The 25,460-nt window shown below is 40.1% G+C and overlaps 1 protein-coding gene across 8 annotated transcripts in view; it reads right to left on the bottom strand.

Moving 5' to 3' along the window:
- Positions 1 to 25,460, bottom strand: part of CSNK1G1 (casein kinase 1 gamma 1) — a 158,742-nt gene that overhangs the window by 37,537 nt on the left and 95,745 nt on the right. For all 8 annotated transcript variants that reach the window (XR_004348363.1, XR_004348362.1, XR_004348361.1 and 5 more), the window contains one exon: positions 689 to 840. Coding sequence is in view for 4 of the 8 variants with exons in the window: in XM_032622132.1 (XP_032478023.1) it covers positions 689 to 840 (152 nt within the window). In the remaining 4 variants the exon portion in view is untranslated. The remainder of the gene's footprint in view (positions 1 to 688; positions 841 to 25,460) is intronic.

Below are 25,460 nucleotides of genomic sequence, written 5' to 3'. Positions count from 1 at the left end.
TGACTCAAAAGTCAAGATCAATTTTCTAACATTTCCAAGTCTTTAAACTGGGTGAGACCATCACCATTTCAGACCAATAAAGACATCCTTCTGCTTAGGGGATGACAAAGTTCTCAAAGGAACTGTCTTAACTGTTCCTTAAAGTGGTACTAGTGTGTAATTTGGTAGGAGCTGAGAAAGCTGCCTCTTCAGCTGTCTCAGTCTCTGTGAGAACTAGAGGCAAGAGAACTAAGGCAGGTTCTTGGTCACACAACTTCAGAATCTGATTTTAGGGCAGTGGGTTACATCTCCAATCTTTTCTTGGATGCGATGGTAAGGAGAGAGGGAGGACATGACAAAATTTTACAGTCATGTGTTTAAAACCTATAAATAAAACAACAAAGAAGTTACTTGCATTTGTACAATTTTTCCGAATCATCCTCTTTCTCCCTAAATAAATTTCCACTTCAGTCAAGGTCAGAGTATTGCTCCAAGGTGCAAATTCTTAAAATAGAGCAAACAGCAAATGCAGTGCGACTTCTCTGGATTAACCCTTTTTGCCCCAGCCAGCTTCCTAGAATGCCACCAAGCCAGTAAGTGTGCATTCACTAGGTGTCACTACAGCTAGTAAATCACCAAAAGGGACACAAGGATGTGGCTGGGAGACCCGCCCCGCCTATCCTTCTGCAGAATGGCAATGCCAACTTACCAACTGAATGGCTATCATTAACACAGTCTTCAAAGTAAAAGTTCGGTCACAGAGATCAAACAAGTCCTCCAAACTAGGGCCAAGAAGCTCCAGCACCATGGCATTGTATTTCCCACATGGTCCAAAGTAATACACCTGTGGGAGACCTTCACCTGAAAGCAGAGGGAAAATAGGGTGCAGAGTGAGGGACACAAAAACCAAAATATGAGATAGCTGCAACAGCACTAAGTAGATAAAAAGGAAATATAACTTGTGAGATTTTTGTTTTCTTTCATAGTCCCTACTGGAGAGCTCAAACTGAGCACAACAGCTTCAAAGGGAACTAGTAATGTGTGGGAAAGGCTAAGCCATTGCACAATATGTTCAAATAAGCAGTTATTTAATACCAGAGTGCCAAAGGCATTTCCACTGCTATGTAGGACAGAGAATGGTCCCTGATCCACTGCTGGATCAGAGCGTAAACTATTCTCCCCCAAGGATGCCCAAAAGCGCACTAGCATAAAAGGTTCAAAAGATGGCTCATGAGCTCAAAGGCCAGGCTAACACACCTTGTTGCATTAGCTGGTTTCATTTGCACTCCCTATGCTTACTACCAAAGCCACAAGGAGATGGAACTGTTTCCAACTGTTGCTCTGAGGAGAGCTCAGACCGAAGGGCTGAGGTCACAGAGGATGCAGCCTGGTCCTTTTCTCATAGGGAGTCTCTGGAGTTTCCTGTTTTCTATCAGTTGGAGCAAAGTCAACAGACTGGGTTTGGTTACTGATAAGTAATTATGAAAGGAAAAGGAATAAAAATACAAGGCTGGGTTTTCCCCAGATTTGAAATTCATAGTTATAAGAAGCCAAAATCTAGACTTTCTCACCCACGTGGCAACTTGTGAATGAATTTCCTCCTTAAAGTGTATTGTAAATATGAGGCACTCAGTAAATATGTGCTAAATGGCACCATGTGAGCTGCAGGTATGAATGAGACTTCAGAACTTTTAAAATCTGGTCTTACAGAGTGAGAACACTTCCATCTTAATACACTTATGTACACCACGGTCTACAGTTGTACACACTGCAGATTACTGCTTGCTCCTGTCTGTAAGTTTTTTAGACAACAAAATTCTCTCCATCTTCGCATTTTGTTTGTACAGATATGGTACAGGCAGAGGTAATTATATCTACTGTAATCTGAATGTTTGTGTCCCTCCAAAATTCGCATGTTGAAAACCTAATGCCCAGTGTGATGGTTTTAAGAGGTGTGGGCCTTTGGGAGGTGAGATCATGAGGGCAGGGCCTTCATGAATGGGATTAATGCCCTTAAAAAAGAGACCCCACAGAGCTCCCTAGCCCCTTCAGCCATGTGAGAACACAGTAGGAAGTCAGCAGTCTGCAACCCAGACGAGGGCCTTCACCAGAACCTGACCATGCTGGTATCATGATCTTGGACTTCCAGCCTCTGGAACTGTGAGAAATAAATTTCTGTGTTTATAAGCCACTCAGTCTGTAGTATTTTGTTACAGCAGCCCAACTGGATTAAGACAATGTCTAATACTTAGAACTTTAACCCAATGTGCCCATCCTTCTCTCCAGCACAGGTCTTGTATATCTGGAATCTGTATGATTCATTGCTATGATTATGTGTTTATTTCATGTGTTGCAATAGTCTATCCTATTCCATCTAAATACTAAACAACTTCTTTCTTAGTGTTTAATAGGCTCATTCCTGTCTCATACCATTTCATATAGTATACTCTGAATTGTCCTTGTGCTTGTTTTGATTCTCCCTATCTCCAAAAGGAAACAGAGTTGAATTTATCTTTTTTTCTACTGTTGTTTTGAAGAACTCCTTCTTCAGTTCATTTAAAATATATAAAACCTAACAGCTGTTCCCAATGAGTTCTACTGAGAAATCCAAAGCAGAACAGTACCATAGAGATTTATTGCTTTTATTAATCAGATACATGGGAGATTGTAGTTTGGAGATCTTTAAAATTTTATATCCTATATAATAGTTTTTGATGTGACTAAAATTTGATTTTCCTAATATAAAAATTATACTCTTCAAAACAGGTGTGGCAGATCTGTTGGTTACCTGCTCAATATCCATTCCCTCCTTCTTTCTTAACAACAAAATTTCTAATTATTGTGACTAGCAACTCGCCCAGTTATAACTTCCCAGTCTCCCTCGATGATAGGAATGACCAGTGAGATGGAAGCAGAAATTGTTGGATAGGGTGGTTCTAGGAAAGTTCTTTCAAGGGAGCTGACTCAAAAAAAAAAAAAAGGGAGCTGACTCAAGTTGGAGGTATGCCCCTTTGAGATGACCGAAGCTCCAGAAGCCATCTAGAACCATCAGATACCTTGAAGATTTAACATAGTACCAAGATGGATGGAGCAAAATTAGAAGAACCCATCCCTGACAGCTATGAAGCAACCACACTAATGTTGGGCTTCCCTTCCCTCTGGACTATTTTAATCCAAAAGAAAAATCAATCTGGGACTTCCTTGGTGGTCCAGTGGGTAAGACTCCGGGCTCCCAATGCAGGGGGCCCAGGTTCGATCCCTGGTCGGGGAAATAGATCCTGCGTGCATGCCACAATTAAAGATCCCATGTGCCACAACTAAGACCCAGTGCAGCCAAAATAAATAATAAATTTGAAAAATATATATATATCTCATGTAGCTTTAAAAAAAAAAAGAAAAATCAATCTCTACCTGACTGAACTACTGTTATTTGGATTTTTCTTTTTAACAACCAAATCTAAGCCTAATTAATAAACATACTATTCCTTTACTTGGTTAAATTGCAAATCTAGGCACAATATCCTTCTGAAGTACAAGCTAAAAGTCAGACCTGTGTAGAAATATAATATTGGCATAATTTTCTAGACCTGCTGCCAATACTTAAGGATCAGTTTAAAAATAAGACAGATGATCATCTTGTTCTTGACAATCTTCGGTACCAAATCTAGGCATCTCTTGTCAGAAATTTCCATGTTTACAAAAAAGTCACAAAAGCTTTCTGGGTGATGTCTATAATTTTTAACTGTGAGTAATGTCACTCGTAACTCCTGCCTAGTAACTTCAAAGATGCGAGGAGTTCCTGCTGGCTGCGTTATTGCTCCTTTTATTAAATACTCTGAATCTCACAATACTCTGTTGGCCTTTGGGATGCTCAAGACAATTTCTAGATTACTGAGTGGCCTTGAGGCTTTTCTCAAAGATGGACTAGGTCCAAGATGCTAGTGTAGAAAGAGCTCAAGTCAGAGTCATGGATTTGGTTCTGCTACCAACTCTGAAAATTCTTTCACCTCTTTGCTCCTTTTCATCTGTAAAGAGGAGAGGTTTAGACTGGTTCTCTTTTATTTTTTATTTTTTGGCCACGCCACGTGGCATGTGGGACCTTAGTTCCCTGACAAGGGATCGAAACCTCACCCCCTACAGTGGAAGCGTAGAGTCTTAACCACTGGATTGCCAGGGAAGTCCCTAGACTGGTTCTCTTTTAAATCCAAAATTCTGATTATAGCTAGGATTTCCTTCTAGCTACCTTCTAGGTTCCTCTTTGTAAAGCCATAGCACCAGTATGAATGAAACTTGTCTTCATGTTATATAAAATATGCATAGTACAAATTCAAATGTAGCTTGTAGTGGTAACTGGTAGTGGTACTCAACTGAAAGTGTGTCTACTAGAAATATCTCCAAAACTTTAGAAAACAGATACAGTGACTTTACTTCAAACCTACCAAACCAGAATTTCTAGTAGTGGATGTAAGCATAGCTCCACAGGTGATTCAGAAGTGCAACCCAGAGGGTAGAAATAAAGGGCATTGCTTTGCTTTATGGCTAATATACTATGAAGACTCAGAAAACACTGACAGACTAATCTGTTTCAGAAGTTCTCTCACATCAGAACAACTGGACTCAACACCTACTGAAAGGAATCATTTTAAGGCTATTTGAAAGACCTGTTTAGAGTTTCTTAGGTATTACAGAAAATGTGCTGCTGACTATAGAAGTCTCTTTGGGAGATGTGGCCTTAATTTATTAGAACTGTCTGTACAGATAAAGATGCCCACACAAGTTCCAATCTGTGTCTGGTTTCACACATGATTGCCCCAAAACTGGCCAGTGCTGGTGGTGAACAACACAGACACAGGCCCACTAAGAAAGTCTGCCTCTTTGGTCAGAGATTACTGTACAGTAATGATTTATCACCTGGGCTGTATTTAAATGAGAAATCCTGTATATTATGTTTCACACTACTTTTGCAGAGCCATCGCTAATCCATTGTTTAGGAAATTTTAAATTAATCAACATTATGGTGGAACTCCTTTAATAAGACTGGGGATGAGGGCAGTCTTAAATGCAATAAACATGCTGAAAACAAGGTACTTCCTGCAAATAATTTTGAGGTAAAGGCAATGAAGTGGGGGAAGTAGGCAATGTAGATATGCACTGAATTCTTTGATCCATGGTATTTCAGAAACTAAGGTACTGTTATAATCTCTCATCTGCTCTGAAAATAAAAGCACTTAGTTAAGGTCTCCCTCCTAAATTGGTCAACTGCATAAAAGCTTGAAAATTAAAGAAGTAGATTCCAAATTCTCCTCTTCTGAAGGGTTTCCAACAGATTTCATTATATTACCTTTAGCCACAGGTTAAATCTCTCATAAACCAAAACTGCAAGGTTCTATACACACTGTACAAGTTACAGTGTATATTTTCACAGGGAACTATGAAACAGCTTTTCCATCCATCAATAACATATTCTTATAACTCCTGCTGGACATATGGCCCACACATATATCAAATTGCACAGAACAGGAAGCGAGATGTATAACACTACAGCTAATTTTCAGTCTGTCATAAATTTAACTTGGGTTAAACACACCAAATCAAGGGTAACGGCTTCTTTATCATCCAAGCTGTTACCTAAAAAGATTCCATAATGTATTATGAACAGTAACTACTCTAAGTAGAGATATTTTTAAATACACATCAGGCTGAGAACTGAAATAGAACCACCTTGAAGCTTTTGGTAATTTGATCACATTATTGCCTAATAATTAGCCTTTCATTATTTTTGAAAAACTAAATTACCTAGATGTGAAGCAAACTCAAATAAGTCCCATACCTACATCAATACCTGGATGTAAAAAAATAACATCATATAAATATTTCTATGAAAAAATAAGTATATGCTGATGATGACTGTCTTCTAAAGTCAGGGCTTTAGGAAAAAACCTTTAAGGACATAATGACCTTGGCAATTCCCTTCTTTTATTTATACAGTTTGCTTTTTAATTTTTAAAGAAAAGAGGAGAGTTTTTCTCCAAAGTTAAGCTGTCCTTGGTCCCATCAATGGTAGTGGCTTTTAGCACAGCTACTGGATGTTCCTTAGTGTTTATGAGAGGTCAGGGAATTACTGACACACAGGGAATTATCACCAGGGGTAATAATAATAATATTAAATAAGTCCACTTAACTAGAAAGCAGAAAGAATAGGCAGACAAACATGATAATATTCCATAGGAAGAAGTGAAAGGGGAAAATGAAAGCATAGGCTTTAAAACTCAGAAAATAACTCTATAAAAACAATGCATTATTACAAAAATATGAGACAATACATGTGTTTGTTTCTCTTTTAAAAAAAGAACAGAATCCCTCTCATTTCTCTGACTGAAAAAAATGGCTTTTTACAATAAGAACCAGTTCAACATATGAATCTACTTCAACTAAACTGCTGATTTAATAACAGAAACAGCTAGACCCAAAATTAAAGAATCAGGATTACTTTGCCTTACCTATAATGAAAAATGTTTTACTACTGTCTTGTTCACTGGCCTCTTGGGAACTGGAATATCACCAGACATATGCTCCTAACATGAGCTCAAATTTGTATGGTGGGAGAAGAGAAGGTGAGGAAAGGCAGAGCAGAGGAATAATCTCACATTTCCGAGCCAGAGAAATTGAGCTTTTACAGTTTCTCTATTACATACACACATAATTACAAAGGCCTTAAGCCTCAAAGCAGGTTCAAAGTTTTGTTTATCCAAAGGAGTCAGGAAAGAAAGTCCAAGATAGGACATATTTCTTCTGCAGCAGATAGCATCAAAGATAAAAAATGTTTTAAAAGTGTGTTGTGTACTGGGGGTGGGATTGAAGAGTAGGGGATCCTTTCTCTTCTCCAAAAGACTAACAACTCAGCTCAGAACTGGTAAATTTGTAGGATAAAAAAAAAAAAACCAATCTCTGAAATTTTACCACTTTGTCCCTGTGATTAAGTTATATAGACAGGGTCTCCCTGGTGGTGCAGTGGTTAAGAATCCGCCTGCCAATGCAGGGGACATGGGTTCGAGCCCTGGCCCAGGAAGATCCCACATGCTGTGGAGCAACTAAGCCCATGCATCACAACTACTGAGCCTGAGCTCTACAGCCCGCGAGCCACAACTACTGAGCCCACGTGCCACAGCTACTGAAGCCTGCACGCCTAGAGCCTGTGCTCCGCAACAAGAGAAGCCACGACAATGAGAAGCCTGCACACCAGAACGAAGAGTAGCCTCCGCTCACCACAACTAGAAAAAGCCTGCACACAGCAAGACCCAACACAGCCAAGGGAAAAAGAAAAAAAAAAAGTTATACAGACAGACTGTCTACTGAGCTTCAAAAGCTGAGAGAGGATCAATTCTTCTTAACACACACCTGAACAATAACAACTAAAAAGAAAGCTATAGCAGGCATTTAGAAAGAATAAGAAGAAAAAAAATGAGATTATTCAAAGTACAGTGAACCTCTTCCTGACAATCCTGCCCCACTCCCATTACACTTTCTTTGTCCATGTATCTGCCTTCCCTATGAACTAAGAGAAGGCTGTTTGAAGGCAGTGACCACTATGTGTTAATTATGTTTGTATATCGGTGCCTAGCACCAGTCCAAGCACATGGCAGATAAGGGCAGAATAAGTACTAAGTAAATAAATAAATACAATTCAGTGAAATTGACTTGAGTTTTCTATTTGGAACACACAATATTTAAACCTCAAAATGCTAATATACACAGAGCAAAACAAATTAATCAGATTTTAAATGTGTGGGAATGCTGACATAATTGATATTTCTGAGTAGTTCTTATTTGGATTTCATGGGAATGATATTTAAGAAGTTCTGTTGGGTAAGCCACCAATATGAAGATTCCAAGTAATTCAGAGTTGTAGTATTTCTACATGGACTTTCTTCTGTGTATTTTCTTCCATGATGGTTGTATATGGTATGTGCAGTTATGTCTCTGCTGTTCCCACATGCAGGTGAACTATTTATAATTATTCATTTTAGTTAATAGTACTGAAAAACATACACACAAACAAATGTAAACGTCTTCCTATCTCTCAATAAAGCACCTGCCCATCCAAATAGATTAAATGACCAACGAAATTAGCCATCTAAGTTGTCTAATGTGCAAAGGAAGTCTGATGACATCTTCCTATCCTTTTCTTCTCCCACTCCATTTTTAGACACATTCTTTATTTTGGTCCTGTCTAACTTGGAATTATATGGTCTTTTCTTTACATACATAGCCCTTTTCCATCTCACTTCAATTTCACAGTCATCCTATGAACAAAACAGGGAAAATACTAATGACTCTATTTTACGTATGAGATAGAGACCCTGAGAGACATTGTGTGACCTTTCCTAGCTGACAGGGTGCCCAAGTAACACAACCAGACCTCTCAACTCCAGAATCACTGCTCACGTCGCTATACTAAGCTGCCAACATTCTCCGCCTTTGTTCTTCTTCCCTTTCATTCATGTGGTTGCCAAAGTTATTGCCTGTGCTCCCTACCCCACTTCTTCCAAACCACATGCCTTTTTGGTTACCATTATCCTTCCAGGATATAAATCTGCCACCCTACTACACAGGCAGATTAATCTGGTTAATCTGTCCTACCCACCTCCTTGGTTCCCAATATTTATTTTTGGCTGTGATGGGTCTTCGGTGCTGCCCACGGGCTTTCTCTAGCTGCAGCGAGCAGGGGCTACTCTTCACTGCAGTGCGCGGGCTTCTTATAGCAGTGGCTTCTCTTGTTGCACAGCACGGGCTCTAGGCCCGAGAACTTTAGTAGTTGTGGCACATGGGCTGGTAGTTGTGCCTCGTGGGCTCTAGAGAGCAGGCTCAGTAGTTGTGGCATTTGGGCTTAACTGCTCTGCGGCCTGTGGGACCTTCCCGGATCAGAGCTTGAACCTGTGTCCCCTGCATTGGCAGGTAGATTCTTAACCACTGCGCTACCAGGAAAGTCCCGATATTTTTATATCAGTTACCTGAATACTATTTTACAGTTTTTGCATCATCTGTCCATCTCTCTATAGTTTTTTTAAAATTAATTAATTTATTATTTATTTATTTTATTTTATTTTAGGCTGCGTTGGGTCTTCATTGCTGTGCGTGGGTTTTCTCTAGTTGCAGCGAGTGGGGGCTACTCTTCGTTGCGGTGTGCAGGCTTCTCATGGCGGTAGCTTCTTTTGTTGTGGAGCACGGGCTCTTGGTGCCGCAGCCTTCAGTAGTTGTGGTGCACGGGCTCAGCAATTGTGGCTCACGGGCTCTAGAGCACAGGCTCAGTAGTTGTGGCGCACAGGCTTCGTTGCTCTGAGGCATGTGGGATCTTCCTGGACCAGGGCTCGAACCCATGTCCCCTGCATTGGCAGGCGGATTCTTAACCACTGTGCCACCAGGGAAGTCCATCTCTATAGTTCTTGATTTGTCAATTCCAGTTCCTTATCTGGAATGGGGGCCACCTGGGACATTACTTTTTTAAATTATAAATGTGATATATACTAATTTTAAATAAATACAATAGCAAACCAAAAGCAGTACAGAAACATATGAATATAAAGTATTCATATCCATAATAGATGATACACATAATTAAAAATACTTTTCTGCAACTTCATTTGTAATTTAATATTATATAATGGACATTTTTCCTTGTCAACACATGTATGCACATCATTCACTTTAAAAGTTACATCATATCTCCCCCTATGATGTATCACATTTAAGTTTTCCTGTACTGATGGACATTTAGGTTATATCTGTATATTTGTTATTAGAAATAGACATTATAGTGAACAGCTATTGCTTTTGCCTGACACGCATCCTTTCTTCCTTCTTCTGATAACATCTTACTCTTCCAGCAGGAAAGCACCATTTCTTCATTGTTACTACATGTGGTTAAAGTGGGATCAAGCCATTTCGCACTGCCACCCCAAGGATATGACTCAAGCCAGATTAATTAGAGGATTCTATCCTCCTGCCCTGGGGAACTGGGTCAAGGATAGGAGCTTGAACTATGTCGGTACAATGAGAGTCAACTCTGGGCCTTTTTGAAACTATAGAGAAGGAGGAGCGATTTTCGTCCCCCTCGATCACTAAACTGAAAGGAGCTTAGCCTGAAGCTACCAGAGAAAACCACATGAGAACAGGTAGACTACTTATCTGAGAATGAAACCAACACAGAGAAAGCAGAGCTGAGAGAAGCAGACAGACAAGTCTACCACAAACCTGAGGACCAAGGACAATGTGGGTCCTGGATCTGGCTGGCCTGAGGTGAGAATCCTGGACTTCTTAGTCCCGTGAGCCAAGAAATTCTCTCCCCAACCCCCACTCCCTCAATTAAGTGAGCTTGAACTCTATCATTTGAAAATGCAATGTGTCTAGACAGATATGCATACAACACTGCAAAAAAAATCCTTGTGCCTACATTTTGAGGCATGAATACAAATGCATCTTGAGGGTAGATTCCTTGAAGAGGAAACGCTGAGTCAAGGGTCATGCACATTTAACATTTTAGTATATGTTGCCACATTGCCAGTTCTAAATCCTCTCTGGTCCCTGGTCTGTTTCCAGTGCTGGGCCTCTTTTCACATTTAGTACTACCGTCCTATTACTTAAGTATCCAGGCCCATAGAGTATTTAAAAATGTTTTCAGAAGCTGCCTTGACTCATTCTTCTCAAAGCCCCAGCACTAGGTTACCTCCTCTCTTACACGTAGCCAGCAGCAGCATGTTTGGAGGAGTCTCCTAGGTTTTTGTCAAAATTATCACTGATATTTCAAAGTCAGGAGAATCCTTCCTCCCCCATTATTTGTTCAACACTACAATAAGAAATTTCCACTCAAAGCATACTTGCATCACAAAAGTCTATTGGCCATAAACTGCTTTACAGTTTATGAAGTGTTTTTATATAGGCCTTCCCATTTAATCCTAACAAGTACATATAGGAATTACTGTTCTCATTTTATGGGTAAGGAAATTCATTTGAAGTGACTTGCTCAGTGGTAATAGCCAAGACCTAAAACCCCACTTCCGCCTCCAAGTTTCAGGCTCTTTTCTTTTTGCCCATGCTGTGCAGCACGTGGGATCTTAGTTCCCCCACTAGGGATTGAACCCTGCGCCCCCTGCGTTGGAAGCACAGAGTCTTAACCATTGGACCGCCAGGGAAGTCCCCCAGCCTCTTTTACTATACCACATATACCTATCTGCACCCTGAAGTCCACGGACATCTAGAGTGGCAGCGAGGACTACTGAGTCACATTACTTTCATAGGAGATTAACCAATTTCATAAAGATTCAGTAAAACGTAGTCTGTGTAGTCTGTCCTAAGGGACAATCACAAGATACTGATGATGTTGATAGGTTATGAACTCAAGTAATAAAGAAAGAGTAATTTTTTACTTACAAAAGGCACAGGTAAGATTCTATCAGGAGTGCATTAGTAGTATTTTTCTAATACAAATGCCAATCTTTAAATTAAACCTAATAAATTAAACATATCATTAGGAATTCAGAGGGCAACCTGGCATATGTTTAGATTAATACAGAAAGTATAAAAAGCAGATAAGCATATGTTTTCATTAACTTTGGACCCATTTAACAAATTTTTCCCAGAAGTCTCCTGATTGAAAAACAAACCCACTAAAGCATACAGTCTAATCATAGCACAGAAGCAGAGTGTCCCCTATTATTGAACTCTCTTAATACTTAATACCCTTCCTTAAGCGTCAAAATAGTCATGGAAGAGTAAAGTACCAAGTGTCACCCTCATTTTCTGAATGGGAAAGTAGAGGTTAACTGGATTGCCACAGAACTGGTCAGTGGAACAGTCAGAACAGATGTGACTTGGTGGAAAATTTGAGATGACCTTATAATTCTGGTCACTGAGGAGGCATGAAGGTTTCCAAGGAGGCATGAAGACTTCCAAGGAGGCAAAGTGAACTTACTTATCTTGCTGATTTTCACTTAATCTAAGGAATAAGTGCTGCAATGTCCCTGCTTCCAGTTTCAAATTCATTTAAGTTTAAAATGTCTGGTGGCCAGTTTGTCCATTCATCAAACATCACAACTGAGAACAGAGTGCCAAGGGAACAATAAAGAGAAGCATATAACCTTGACTGAAGGGATTGGGGACAGCTTCACAGAAAGCGGGGGTTATAGGCTGAGTCTTGAAGGATGGTTAAGAGCCGATTAGGCTGGAGTGTGGGGAGAGGGAATAATCTTGCAGGCTGAGGGACCAGCAAGCATACAGGTAGCTCAAAGCACAGCGGCAAAAGCAGGGTAACAGCTCTCCGAAATTACAAAAACTAAGACTATTTTACTCTCACCTGGAGTTTCTTTAAATTCTGAACCACCTACTAGTTAAGCAAATGTCTCTAAAAATTATGGCAAAGGCCATTAACAAAGTTGAAAAGGCAGAGATAGATATCTGAGTAAATAAAAAGATCAAAAGAATGAAGAAAAGGAAAAATAAGGATTTTATCTGAGTATTATACACCCATATTGCCTTAGTACATCTGTAATAACAGAACTAAGTATACACTAGGACCTTAGCATTGCCTTATAACAGCACTAATAGAAATATAATGCAAGCCATGAATGGCAACCATGGATTTAATCTAAAATTTTCTAGAAATCACATTTTAAGAGTAAAAAGAAACAAGTAAAATTAAGTTTAATAACAGATTTTATTAAACTCATATCTAAAATATCATCACCTCAACATGTAATCAATTTAAAAATTATTGAGATTGCAAAACAGAAATAGAGTCACAGATGTAGGAAACAAACTTATGGTTACCAACGAGGAAAGGGGGGATGAATTGGGAGATTGGGACTGACATATATACACTACTATATATATAATAGATAACTAATGAAAAACTACTGTATAGCACAGGGAACTCTACTCAATGCTCTGTGGTGACCTAAATGGGAAGGAAATCTTAAAAAGAGTGGATATGTGTATATGTATAACTGATCCACTTTGCTGTACAGCAGAAATTAACAAAACATTGTAAAGCAATTATACTTCAATAAGAATTTTAAAGAAATTATTGAGATATTTTACATCCCTTTTTGGCATACTAAATCTTTGCAATTCAGTGTGTATTTTAAATTTACTTTTATTTTATTTATTTTTGGCTGCATTGGGTCTTTGTTGCTGCATGCGGGCTTTCTCTAGGTGTAGCAAGCGAGGGCTACTCTTTGCTGCAGTGCGTGGGCTTCTCATTGTGGTGGTTTCACAGGCTCTGTGCACACGGGCTTCAGTAGTTGTGGCTCGCAGGCTCTAGAGCACAAGCTCAGTAGTTGTGGCACACGGGCTTAGTTGCTCTGCAGCATGTGGGATCTTCCTGGACCAGGGCTTGAACCCGTGGCCCTGCGTTGGCAGGCAGATTCTTAACCACTGTGCCACAAGGGAAGCCCCCAGTGTGTATTATATACTTAGAGCACATTCAGATTAGCCACATTTCACGTGCTCAGTAGTTTGCTACAGATTGGATTTACGCTGTAAAATCAATAGAAGCATTTAAATGTCCTTTTTAAATGTTTTCTGGACAAGGTAGGTAGATTTGGAAATGTACACACATGCACACACACTCTTTAAGAGGAAAAGATGAAAAGCACAACACACTTTCCCTTGTCTGAAGTTTGCTCCATATACTGTAAGACAGAGTTTTGTTTTTGTTTTTAATTTATTTGGCTGCGTTGGGTCTTCGTTGCTGTGAGCGAGCTTTCTCTAGTTGTGGCGAGTGGGGTCTACTCTTCATTGCAGTGCACGGGCTTCTCATTGCGGTGGCTTCTCTTGTTGCGGAGCACGGGCTCTAGGCACATGGGCTTCAGTAGCTGTGGCGCACGGGCTTGGTTGCTCCGCGGCATGTGGGATCTTCCCGGACCAGGGCTCGAACCCGTGTCCCTTGCATTGGCAGGCAGATTCTTAACCACTGCGCCACCAGAGAAGTCCCCCAGAGCTTTTTTTTAAGATTGAAGTATAGTTGATTTACAATGTTGTGTTAATTTTGGCTGTACAGCAAAGTGATTCAGTTATACATATACATACATTCTTTTTATATTCTTTTCTGTTATGGTTTATCATAGGATATTGAATATAGTTCCCTGTGTTATACAGTACGACCTTGTGTTTATCCATCCTATACAAACTAGTTTGCATCTTCTAATCCCAAACTCCCAATCCATCCCTCCCCCACACCCCCTTCCCTTTGGCAGCCACAAGTCTGTTCTCTATGTCTGTGAGTCTGTTTCAAGACAGAGATGGTTTTCATATACCCATAATGGGCTCTTGCTACTGACTCACCAACCCAAGCACACTTTCATATTTAGGTTCTTCTCCCTGAGAGGAACAACAGTGACACTGGTGCTGTTCCTTCTGCAAAGTATATCCAAATATACTCCTCGTCCTTTACCCAGTGGACAGGACTTTAACTTTTTTGGTTTTTTTGTTTCTTTGTTTGTTTTTGCGGTACGCGGGCCTCTCACTGTTGTGGCCTCTCCCGTTGCGGAGCACAGGCTCTGGACGCGCAGGCTCAGCGGCCATGGCTCACGGGCCCAACTGCTCCACGGCATGTGGGATCTTCCCGGACTGGGGCACGAACCCGTGTCCCCTGCATCGGCAGGCGGACTCTCAACCACTGCGCCACCAGGGAAACCCTTTTTGTTTGTTTTTAATATGAGGCTTCTGCTGTTGCCCTAATGTTTATTTATTTCAAATATGCCACTCATGCTGAAAGGAGCAGGTCCTTCAAAGGGTGAAAGTTTGGCAGAAATGGCTTTAAATTCATCATTCCAGACTCTTCTAAGTATGAGAAGCTCTGTCTCTCTTAACACAGGCCCAAAGCAGATTTTTCTCTTAAGATTATTCTTTCCCAACAAGCGTATGATAAGTACAATAAACACAGGCACAATCAGCGTGAAAGAGGGAGTTCTTTTTCTGGGAGTACTCACTGCCCTTTGCTAGGACATCACACGGTTGTTTTCAGGCTCTACTCCCCACTTTGAGAATCTCAAGATGCTGAACTGTCTTAAGGCAAAATGTTTTGCTTTCTGGCAACGGTTACATGAAGAGAAAGAAAAGTATGGTCTGTGAGTCCACCATTTTCTTGTCACACTGTCAGCTGTCTTCTCCCAGTTCTTAAGCCACATTCTTAGAGAACGTGCTCTATGCCGAGCGGTGGAGTCCATGTGATCCTGCGCACCCTTATCACAGCATTGGGGCCAGAACTGGAAGGCTGTTCCAAGCTAAGTCAGCTGGTCTCTTTCCTAGGAACTTGCATGTTTTTTGGCCACGCCATGCGGCATGCGGGATCTTAGTTCCCCGACCTGGGATCAAATCTGTGCCCTCTGCATTGGAAGCGTGGAGTCTTAACCACTGGACGACCAGGGAAGTGCCAGAGCTCGCAACTGAGATACAGGACTCCAGTCAATCTCTGCTGGTGCTTAAATGGAGAAGGGCTGCATAAAACACTTTTTTCCACCAAATGTAAGGAGATGCAGAGAAGGCTGGTAACACATAGCAGATGAAGAGGGCTAACAGAAGCCAAGGCATAAGATTTTATGACCCTAAGCAGAAGGAGGGTCAAATATAGTGTCAGAGTCCAGAAGAGTTAGACAGAAAGCCAGGGACAAAGAGCAGCTGTTTTGGTTCCTAGAGGCTTTCTAAGTGCTTTGTTTCAATCCCTAGTGAGACCTGTATATTTCCTTCCTTGGTTCCATGATATGTCCCTATGATTTTTCAGTAAATTCTCCTTTAGAATCATAGCTAATTGGAATAGATTCTGTCCTTTGTAATCAAATGGTGTTTACCAATACACACACATAACTGTTCCTCTTGCTCTTCTATAACCATCACTTCCTAAACACTATGTGCAAGACACTACACTAGATGCTTTAGGGAGAGAAGAAAAAACAAAGTAAGACACAGACGCTCTCCTTAGGGAGCTTACAGATAGAAAACAGAGAGGCAAACAGCTAACATAGTACTAGGTCAAGTCTTTCATAAAAATTAGCAAAAAGAGTGAGACATGGAATGGCGTAAGCATCAAATCCACTTACTTAAATTTCATGATATATGCTTGGCCAAAAAAAAAGTTTAAGAAATAAAAAAAACTACCATATTTTGAAGATGCATACCTTATTACATGAATTCTGCAGCACTGTACATACTAAACGTCCTTACCATGCATATTTACTGAGTACGATCATATACACAAATCCAGTCAGACTACACTCTACACACCACGGGCAATTTGAGAGATTTTTCAAGGCTGACTCTGATTATGTGTGATTTTCACCTGTGTGCCAACTTTAGCTCCTAACCTCAAATAAGACTACGCTGTATTTAACAGTTGGTTTCCTTAGAAAAACTGTCACCCTTGAAATCCTAGCATTTTATTTATTTATATATTTTTTGGCTGCGTTGGATCTTCATTGCTGCGTGCGGGCTTTCTCTAGTTGCAGCGAGCGGGGGCTACTCTTCATTGCGGCCTTCGCATTGCGGTGGCTTCTCTTTTGCGAAGCACGGGCTCTAGGCTTGTGGTATTCAGCAGTTGTGGTTCGTGGGCTCTAGAGTGCAGGCTCAGTAGATGTGAAGCACGGGCTTAGTTGCTCCACGGCATGTGGGATCTTCCTGGATCAGGGACTGAACCTGTGTACCCTGCATTGGCAGGTGGATTCTTAACCACTGCGCCCCAGGGAAGTCCCGAAATCCTAGAATTTTAAATAGGATACCTATAAACTAGTATATAGATGTGAGGTATGATCTGTGACAGCTGGTGGTGGTCTAGTTATTGACTGACTTTTAGGTTATCCCAGCAGCTAACTGAACTGAAACATGGTGTTCTGAGAATTATCTTAGAATTTTGAACAAAGCCTCTATACTCAAATTAGGCTACGAAGCTCCTATAGTTGATGGTGCCTCAATACAGGAGACATGACAAACATAGATGGGCCCCAGCAACTTATTCTCTAACATTTTTTACTATCTGCCTAGAACTGTTTTCAATATCTTCAATATTTCAACTGTTTTCCAATCATAATATTCAAATTGACATTTAACTCATTTATCCCTTTAGTATCTCATCTCTCAAATCCATATTGGATAATAAAGCTAAAAGAACCTCAGCACTGTTTGAAACTTACACCTGCCCATTTGATAAACAGACCCCCACCTTATATTTAAATCAGAAAAATTTGTAATGAAAATATATACATAAAAAGATTAAGGGGGGGCTTCCCTGGTGGCGCAGCGGTTAAGAATCCGCCTGCCAATGCAGGGGATACGGGTTCAAGCCCTGGTCCAGGAAGATCCCATATGCCGTGGAGCAACTAAGCCCATGCGCCACAAGTACTGAGCCTGTGCTCTAGAGCTCACAAGCCACAACTACTGAACCCACGTGCCACAGCTACTGAAGCCTGTGCGCCTAGAGTCTGTGCTCCGCAACAAGAAAAGCCACTGCAATGAGAAGCCTGTGCACCTCAACAAAGAGTAGCCCCCGCTCGCCACAACTAGAGAAAGGCCGCGCACAGCAACGAAGACCCAACGCAGCCATAAATAAATAAATATTAAAAAAAAAAAAAAGATGAAGGGGGACTTCCCTGGTGGTGCAGTGGTTAAGAATCTGCCTGCCAATGCAGGGGACATAGGTTCGAGCCCTGGTCCCAGAAGATCCCATATGCCGCGGAGCAACTAAGCCCGTGCGCCACAACTACTGAGCCTGCGCTCTTGAGCCCACGAGCCACAACTACTAAGCCCACGTGCCATGACTACTGAAGCCCGCGTGCCTAGAGCCCGCGCTCTGCAACAAGAGAAGCCACCACAATGAGAAGCCCCTGCAACACAATGAAGAGTAGCCCCCACTCGCCACAACTAGAGAAAGCCCACGCACGGCAATGAAAGCCCACGCATGGCAATGAAGACCCAACGCAGACAAAAATAAATTAAAAAAAAAAAAAGACTAAGGAAGTACACATGAGAATAGTAGTTGTGAGTAGAGAGATTAAATCTTTCTTTTATGTATTTTTCTAAACCTTCAATGATATTAGTTTTCTCCATAACTTAACAAAATAATTTTTTAAGTGAAAAAAAATTTTCCTTTGGGCAAGCTGCACACAGATAGTTGTAAATTCCTTCTTTAAAGTTACTCTCTTTTGGGACTTCCCTGGTGGTCCAGTGGTTAAGACTCTGTGCTCCCAATGCAGGGGGCCTGGGTTCGATCCTGGTCAGGGAACTAGATCCCACACGCATGCTGCAATGAAGATTCCACATGCTGCAACTAAGACCCAGCACAGCCAAATACATATTAAAAAAAAAAAGTTACTCTCTTTTTTAGGTAGCATAGTAAGAGATCTAGAGTCCTATCTTTTCTGAACTATAACTGTTGAGAGTGGAGCCAAGCAATAAGTTGACAAATTATGACAACTGTTTCAATGTGATTGTGCCCAAATAATCTTCTACCTGCTGATGGGCCATTTATGTATGAAGATGTGCACTACTACAGCCACTATATTTATGAGAACCACACATAATTCCTACCTTCAAAAGGCTTAAATTCCAGAACTTTTGCCAGGCAGTTCTTGGATGCTCTAAGTTTATAGGTAATAGTGAATATACATGTCTCTGACTACACCAAATCCCTGTAGAAAAAATGTGGAGGACTTCATTCTAATATCTTGAATTATTCATTCATATCTCTATTCTGCTTCCTTAATACAGTTAATCAAGAATTGCTAGCATAAGCAAATAAAGAAGAGGCTGAGATCTTGAAGAGGAGAGTGTACCCATAAAAGAAAGAAGCTGCCACTTAACTTGGTGATCTCACTGCCAGTGAAATCCTGCTGGAAGAGTTTATATACTGAGATTTCATCAATTTGACATTTGTTGAGTCTCTTCTTTGGATTAAGTGATACGCAAATAATACTATAATAAATAAAAGATGCTTCTCACCCTTAAAAAGCTCACAACCCAGGGAACCCTCCTTACATTGTTGGTGGGAATGTAAACTGGTGCAGCCACTATAGAAGACAGTATGGAGGTTCCTCAAAAAAACTAAAAATAGAGTTGCCATATGATACAGCAATCCCACTCCTGGCCATATATCTGTAGAAATCTATAATTCAAAAAGATATATGCATCCTATGTTCACTGCAGCACTATTTACAGTAGCCAAGACATGGAAACAACCTAAATGTCCATCAACAGATGAATGGATAAAGAAGATGTGGTGCATATATACAATGGAATGCTACTCTGTCATAAAAGAGAACAAAATAATGCCATTTGCGGCAACATGAATGGACCTAGAGATTATCATACTATGTGAAGTAAGTCAGAAAGAGAAAGACAAACACCATATGATATCAATTATATGTGGAAGCTAAAATATGACACAAATTAATTTATCTATGAACAGAAATAGACTCACAGACATAGAGAACATACTTGTGGTTGCCTAGGGGGAGGAGGGTAAGGGAGGGATGGACTGGGAGTCTGGGATTAGCAGATGTAAACTATAATATATAGAATAAACAACAAGGTCCTACTGTATAGCACATGGAACTATATTCAATATCTTGTAATAAACCATAATAGAAAAGAATATGAAAAAGAATGTATAACTGAATCACTTTGCTGTACAGCAGAAATTAACACACATTGTAAATCAACTATACTTCAATAAAATAAATGGAAAAAAAAAGTTCACAATCCAGCAGCATATTACACTGTGAAAAGTCCACAGAATGAGGGATAGGGCTCTCTCTCTGTAAGTTCTCTCATTACAGTGCCTCAAGGGTAGAATGTGGACTTCCCTGGTGGCTCAGTGGTTAAGAACCCGCCTGCCAATGCAGGGGCATGGGTTTGAGCCCTGGTCCGGGAACTTAGTTGCAGAGCAACTAAGCCCGTGCACCACAACTACTGAGCCTGCGCTCTAGAGCCCACAAGCCACAAGTACTGAGCCTGCGTGCCTAGAGCCCGTGCTCCTAATGAGAGAAGCCCCCGCACCGCAACGAGAGTAGCCCCCGCTCGCCACAACTAGAGAAAGCCCGTGTGCAGCAACAAAGACCCAACGCAGCCATAAATAAATAAATAAATTTATTTTTTAGAAAAGGGTGGAATATATATAAGGAATAAGGAAGTATTCCTTGCAGTAATTACTTTTTTTTTTTCTGGCTGCACCACTCAGCATGCAGGATAGTTCCCCCATCAGGGATTGAACCCGTGTTCCTTGCATTGGAAGCATGCAATCTTAACCCCTGGACCACCAGGGAAGTCTCGAGGTAATTCTTATGTTATGCAAACTGAACTAAGCGATAAAAAAGAACAAGGAGTTTTGGTAGCTGCCATGCTAGAGCTGAGATCAGCAAACTATAGCCTTTAGGTCAAATCTGGCCCAACTACTTTTGCATGATTAGAGAACTAAGAATAGTTTCTACATTTTTAAATATTTGAAAAAAATTTAAAGAAGAATATTTCAGCAGTGAAGATTACATAAAATTCAAATTTCAGTGTCCATGAATAAACCTTTATTGGAATATAGCTCATTTGTTTACAAACTGTTTATGGCTATGTTTGTGCTACAAGGACAACAAGAGCTGAATATAGATAACACGAGTTGAATAGTTACAACAGAGACAAGTGGCCCACCAAGCTTAAAATATTTACTATCTGTCCCTTTACACTGTCTGGCTTCCTAAGAAATCTCACCTTCTACACTGGAGGCAGGAGGCAGCTCAACCATTTGTATCTTTCATTTTGGGGGGCAATGACATTCACTAACATTCCCACAGACTACTGTAATAAACCTTACTTGTGATGTTTCAGTAGTTCATCACTAGTAAGACCACTTCCTTTGAGAATTCAGAGGTGAATCCAGTTACGGTAAGGACCAAATATTAATGAAGCCTTTGGCCTGGTCCTTGCATAGTGGTTTCAATTCCATTTTACAAAACAAAAATAGGTATGGCAATTGGATTTTTTTTTCTGGAGTTCTTTTCCAGGTAGTACAAGATGGCTGTGGCCAAGTGTCCCCTCCAAACTGGCACGAAAGGCTGTGGAGTTGTAGAAGCAAAAGTGGTCATTCTCACCAAGCAGGCTCATAACTGTATTTGAACACGACCACATTCAGCTCCTCTGAAAGAAACAAACATCTCCCTCAAGATCACAGATGTGATGGGTTCACCACAGCAGAATTCTGCTCTATTAAGTCAGAGAAAGGACTGGGAAATATTAAGTCACTATTGTTTGAGAATCCATCAAAAATTCTTCAAAAATGAAACTGTTATCTCTTCATTCTGATATTTTTCAAAGCTATAAGAAATGTAAATAGGATATTTCCATTTCTACGGAAAGTTAGATCTTTGGTTTCAATGTAAAACAATGCTGCCTTGTGTTTATATAGCACTTTTTCCTTAAGGATTCAAGGCCTTTACAGACATTACCTCATTCATCCCTGGAAGCTCTGCAAACTCAATAAGAAAGAGGAGGTTTCCCGTTACATGAATAAGGAAACTGAGGCATAGCAGGGGCACAAGGTTAATAGTAACTCACAGAAAAACAGTGGGAAAACTTGGGCTAAACTTTTCTCCTTGCTCCCATTCTTGGCTGTCTCCACTTATGTACACTGCCTATAATTAGAGATGGCAAATGTCTAAATCTCTAGTTCTCAAAATGTAATTTCAAGACTGCCCATTTATACTAATTAAGATTGGTTTTCCCTGAATTTAGTGGTATATGTCTCCTCTCTCTGTAATACCTCTGGCAGAGAGACTTCTGAAAAACTTATATATGGCAAGAAAGAATCCAGATTTCACTTTCTTTTACCAAGTTCACTATTTCATCCTTTCTTCTCTTGTTATGAAAACTTTCTGCCCAACTGGAGACGAAAACGTTTCTTCTCAATTCCTTAAAGCACTCCTAACTATTGAACATCTAAGCTGACCCATGTTATTTGTTCGTAACTACTCTTGTTGTAGGATTCACTTCTATTTTCAGTAAAATCCCCATCTTTCCAACATCTCTTCAGATGTTCTTATTTTTTATTTTCCTGTGTCCTGCTTCCTGTGTTTGCCCAGCCTATTTATAATTTACTCCTAAGGAAGTCCACAACACTATAGGACGGTTTTGCCAATCTCACACTTTCTCATGATTTTCTTCAGATTTATGCTTTATTTCTCTCTTGAAGTAGAACCATGTTCCTGTTAACAGGTGCCTAGATTCAAAGTTCTTTTTCTGGTACCAACCTATACCTCCTATCTTTTTTGATGACATATAAAACCACTCTTTCCCAGAAACTTCAAAATTGCAGAGTATGAATACTTCTTTTAAAAATTTTATTGGTGTATAGGTGATTTACAATATTGTGTTAGTTTCAGGTGTACAGCAGAGTGATTCAGTTATACATATACATATATTCTTTCTTTTTCAGATTCTTTTCCCATATAGGTATTACGGAATATGAATACTTTATTCATAGCATAAAGGTTTCAGTGGGTGAAAATGGCTTGGGTGGGGTAGCTCTGAGCTCCTCAGTTGCACATATGGCACAAGTATTCAACCCAAATGATTAATTTACTTTGGAAAGAAATGTTTCAAAACCTAGATCACCCAAGGCCATAAAAGATTTTGGAGGTAACAAAGGCATGAAATTTGGGGGCACCATATGAAACAGGAAACCCTACTGTTTCACTGGGGGAAAGTTCTGGGGCTTTGCATCAATTAACACTTTAACAACTATGTTCCACTATTCTATTACAATTAGGCAAGGGGTAATGGGTAGAAGGTGCCAGGCATCTGGCCTCTGCTCGGTATGCACACAAGACAGAAATCTGTAGGAAAACATGGGACAAACACATTCCTAGCTCAGGTTTTCCTATTGTGTGACCCTGGGTAAAGTAAGTTACTAAACTTCCCCGTGCTCAAAATGGGAAAAATGAAATAACCATATAAAGTACCTAGTGGGCACTTAAGTTCACTTGCTTTCTCTTTCCAATGAGATTTTTGCCTGGGCTTTGTTACACTGTGAAATTTCAGTAAGTATCTTATTGTCTTTTTAATTTTAAAGATTTTATTTATGTATTTATTGGCCTCGCCGCGAGGCTTGCGGGAGTTCCCTGATCAGGGATAGAACCCGTACCCCCTGTAGTGAAAGTGTGCAGTCCTAACCACTGGACCGCCAGGGAATTCCCTTTTGCTGTCTTTAATTTGAGGATTACCATCTCCTTTACAAGAAAGCCAAAGCAGAATAGTCATTAGCAGATTAGAATAGCTGCTGGAAAGCCAGGACATGGCAGCTCAGGCTTAGATTGTCTATGATATGATATTTATTCCCAGAGCCCCTAAGAAATTTTCCCAGGCAGGTTGCTGGGTGGAAGTGGAATTAAATGTTTAACCAGAGCATGATGAGTACTTCTACTACCTTTAGGATCTCTCAATACAATTAAGAAGCCTCCAGAAGCAAAGAGATCATTGTATTATCTGTTTATATTATAAATTAGGCCTTTCCAAATGCCAAGTGAAGTGATGGGAATTTACCATAACCTACCGTACTACTTTTACTAAAAATATCCAAGCTATTGTTCAAAACCACTGTTCCTAAGAAACAGCTAACTCTGAGAACAGTAACAGAAGGCAACTTTATTGCTCCTTCTGGCTACTTCAGAGGCCTCCACCAGATTTTATCACTTGCACTCTCATTTCTGTCTCTAGAATTCTATTTTCTTGCCATTTGCCTATTCACCCCTTCCCCATCTTCCTTCATTTGCTCCTGCTCTTGCTGACTCATTCCCTCTCCCTTCCTCCCTCTCTCTCCTGCCACTTCAGCTGCATGCTTGGTTCTGGTTTATTCATCTTTTAGTTAATTACCAAACATATACTGACCCGTATTATGTGACCAGTCCCTATCTAGCTATGAACCTTTGTGCTCATACTGTCCCTCTCTTATGTTTAGGGCTCCTCTCTGTTGAGGCCACTGGTTTTGCCTACCTCTGCCCCAAACCTGTCATCCACATGTCCTGTTCCTGTGTGTTAGGACATAAGCAAAAGTGGGAGGTGTGCTGGATAAAAGATTTGTTGGCTGGGAAATTTATAAACTGACAATGTATATACTCTCCTAAGTAAAAGGACACTCAGAGCACAGGGAAACCTAAAAACATTCCCATAACAGGAAAATAAGTTTGAGATTTACCCATGGTGACTATATTACAATTAACCCAACACTGATCACTGAAGAAAATGATAAGAAAATAAGAAAGATGGTTAAAACTCACTGGGTGCTTTCATCTGCTGAATGCAAGGCTTACAGTCTTTAATTACCATGATTAAATACTGTTCTTTCTTGTGAAGCTGGCCCATTGTACCAAACAAATACTGAAGCTACCAGGAGGGCAAGCCAGGGAACCCAGAGTCAATCTTTAAGTCCCTTATTTCTAATCTTGTGTACTCAGAACAACCTATACAAAGTTACATCTGAAAAGAAAAGTATAACTGCACTCAGTGCCAAAGCCCTTTGTACTGTGAAAAATCAAAACAATGATATAAGAAAAAATGAAGCAAAAATAAGACAAAACTGAAGAATGTATTTGGTTTAGTCACCGGAGAAAACCTAAAACTTTGATGTTCCAACAGTGAGGAAAAGAATAATATAATAATTTTCCATAGTCATTACATATAGTTGCAGAGTTCACATTTTAAAAATACTGTTTTTCTTTGAAATAAATTTGGAAATTCTCCAGCAATATCAGGCTCAATAACTGAACCATAATTTGCAAATAAAAATCTACCCCGTGGGAAAACTGGACAGGTACATGTAAAAGTATGAGATTAGATCACTCCCTAACACCATACACAAAAATAAGCTCAAAATGGATTAAAGACCTAAATGTAAGGCCAGAAACTATCAAACTCTTAGAAGAAAACATAGGAAGAACACTCTATGACATAAATCACAGCAAGATCCTTTCTGACCCACCTCCTAGAGTAATGGAAATAAAAACAAAAATAAACAAATGGGACCTAATGAAACTTCAAAGCTTTTGCACAGCAAAGGAAACCATAACCAAGACCAAAAGACAACCCTCAGAATGGGAGAAAACATTTGCAAATGAAGCAACTGACAAAGGATTAATCTCCAAAATTTACAAGCAGCTCATGCAGCTCAATAACAAAAAAACAAACAACCCCATCCAAAAATGGGCAGAAGACCTAAATAGACATTTCTCCAAAGAAGATATACAGAATGCCAACAAACACATGAAAGAATGCTCAACATCATTAATCATTAGAGAAATGCAAATCAAAACTACAATGAGATATCATCTCACACCAGTCAGAATGGCCATCATCAAAAAATCAAGAAACAATAAATGCTGGAGAGGGTGTGGAGAAAAGGGGACACTCTTGCACTGCTGGTGGGAATGTGAATTGGTTCAGCCACTGTGGAGAACAGTATG

This window comes from Phocoena sinus, chromosome 2 (assembly GCF_008692025.1).
Source record: "Phocoena sinus isolate mPhoSin1 chromosome 2, mPhoSin1.pri, whole genome shotgun sequence".
NCBI lineage: Eukaryota > Metazoa > Chordata > Mammalia > Artiodactyla > Phocoenidae > Phocoena > Phocoena sinus.
This window is presented reverse-complemented; position numbering and strand designations above follow the sequence as displayed.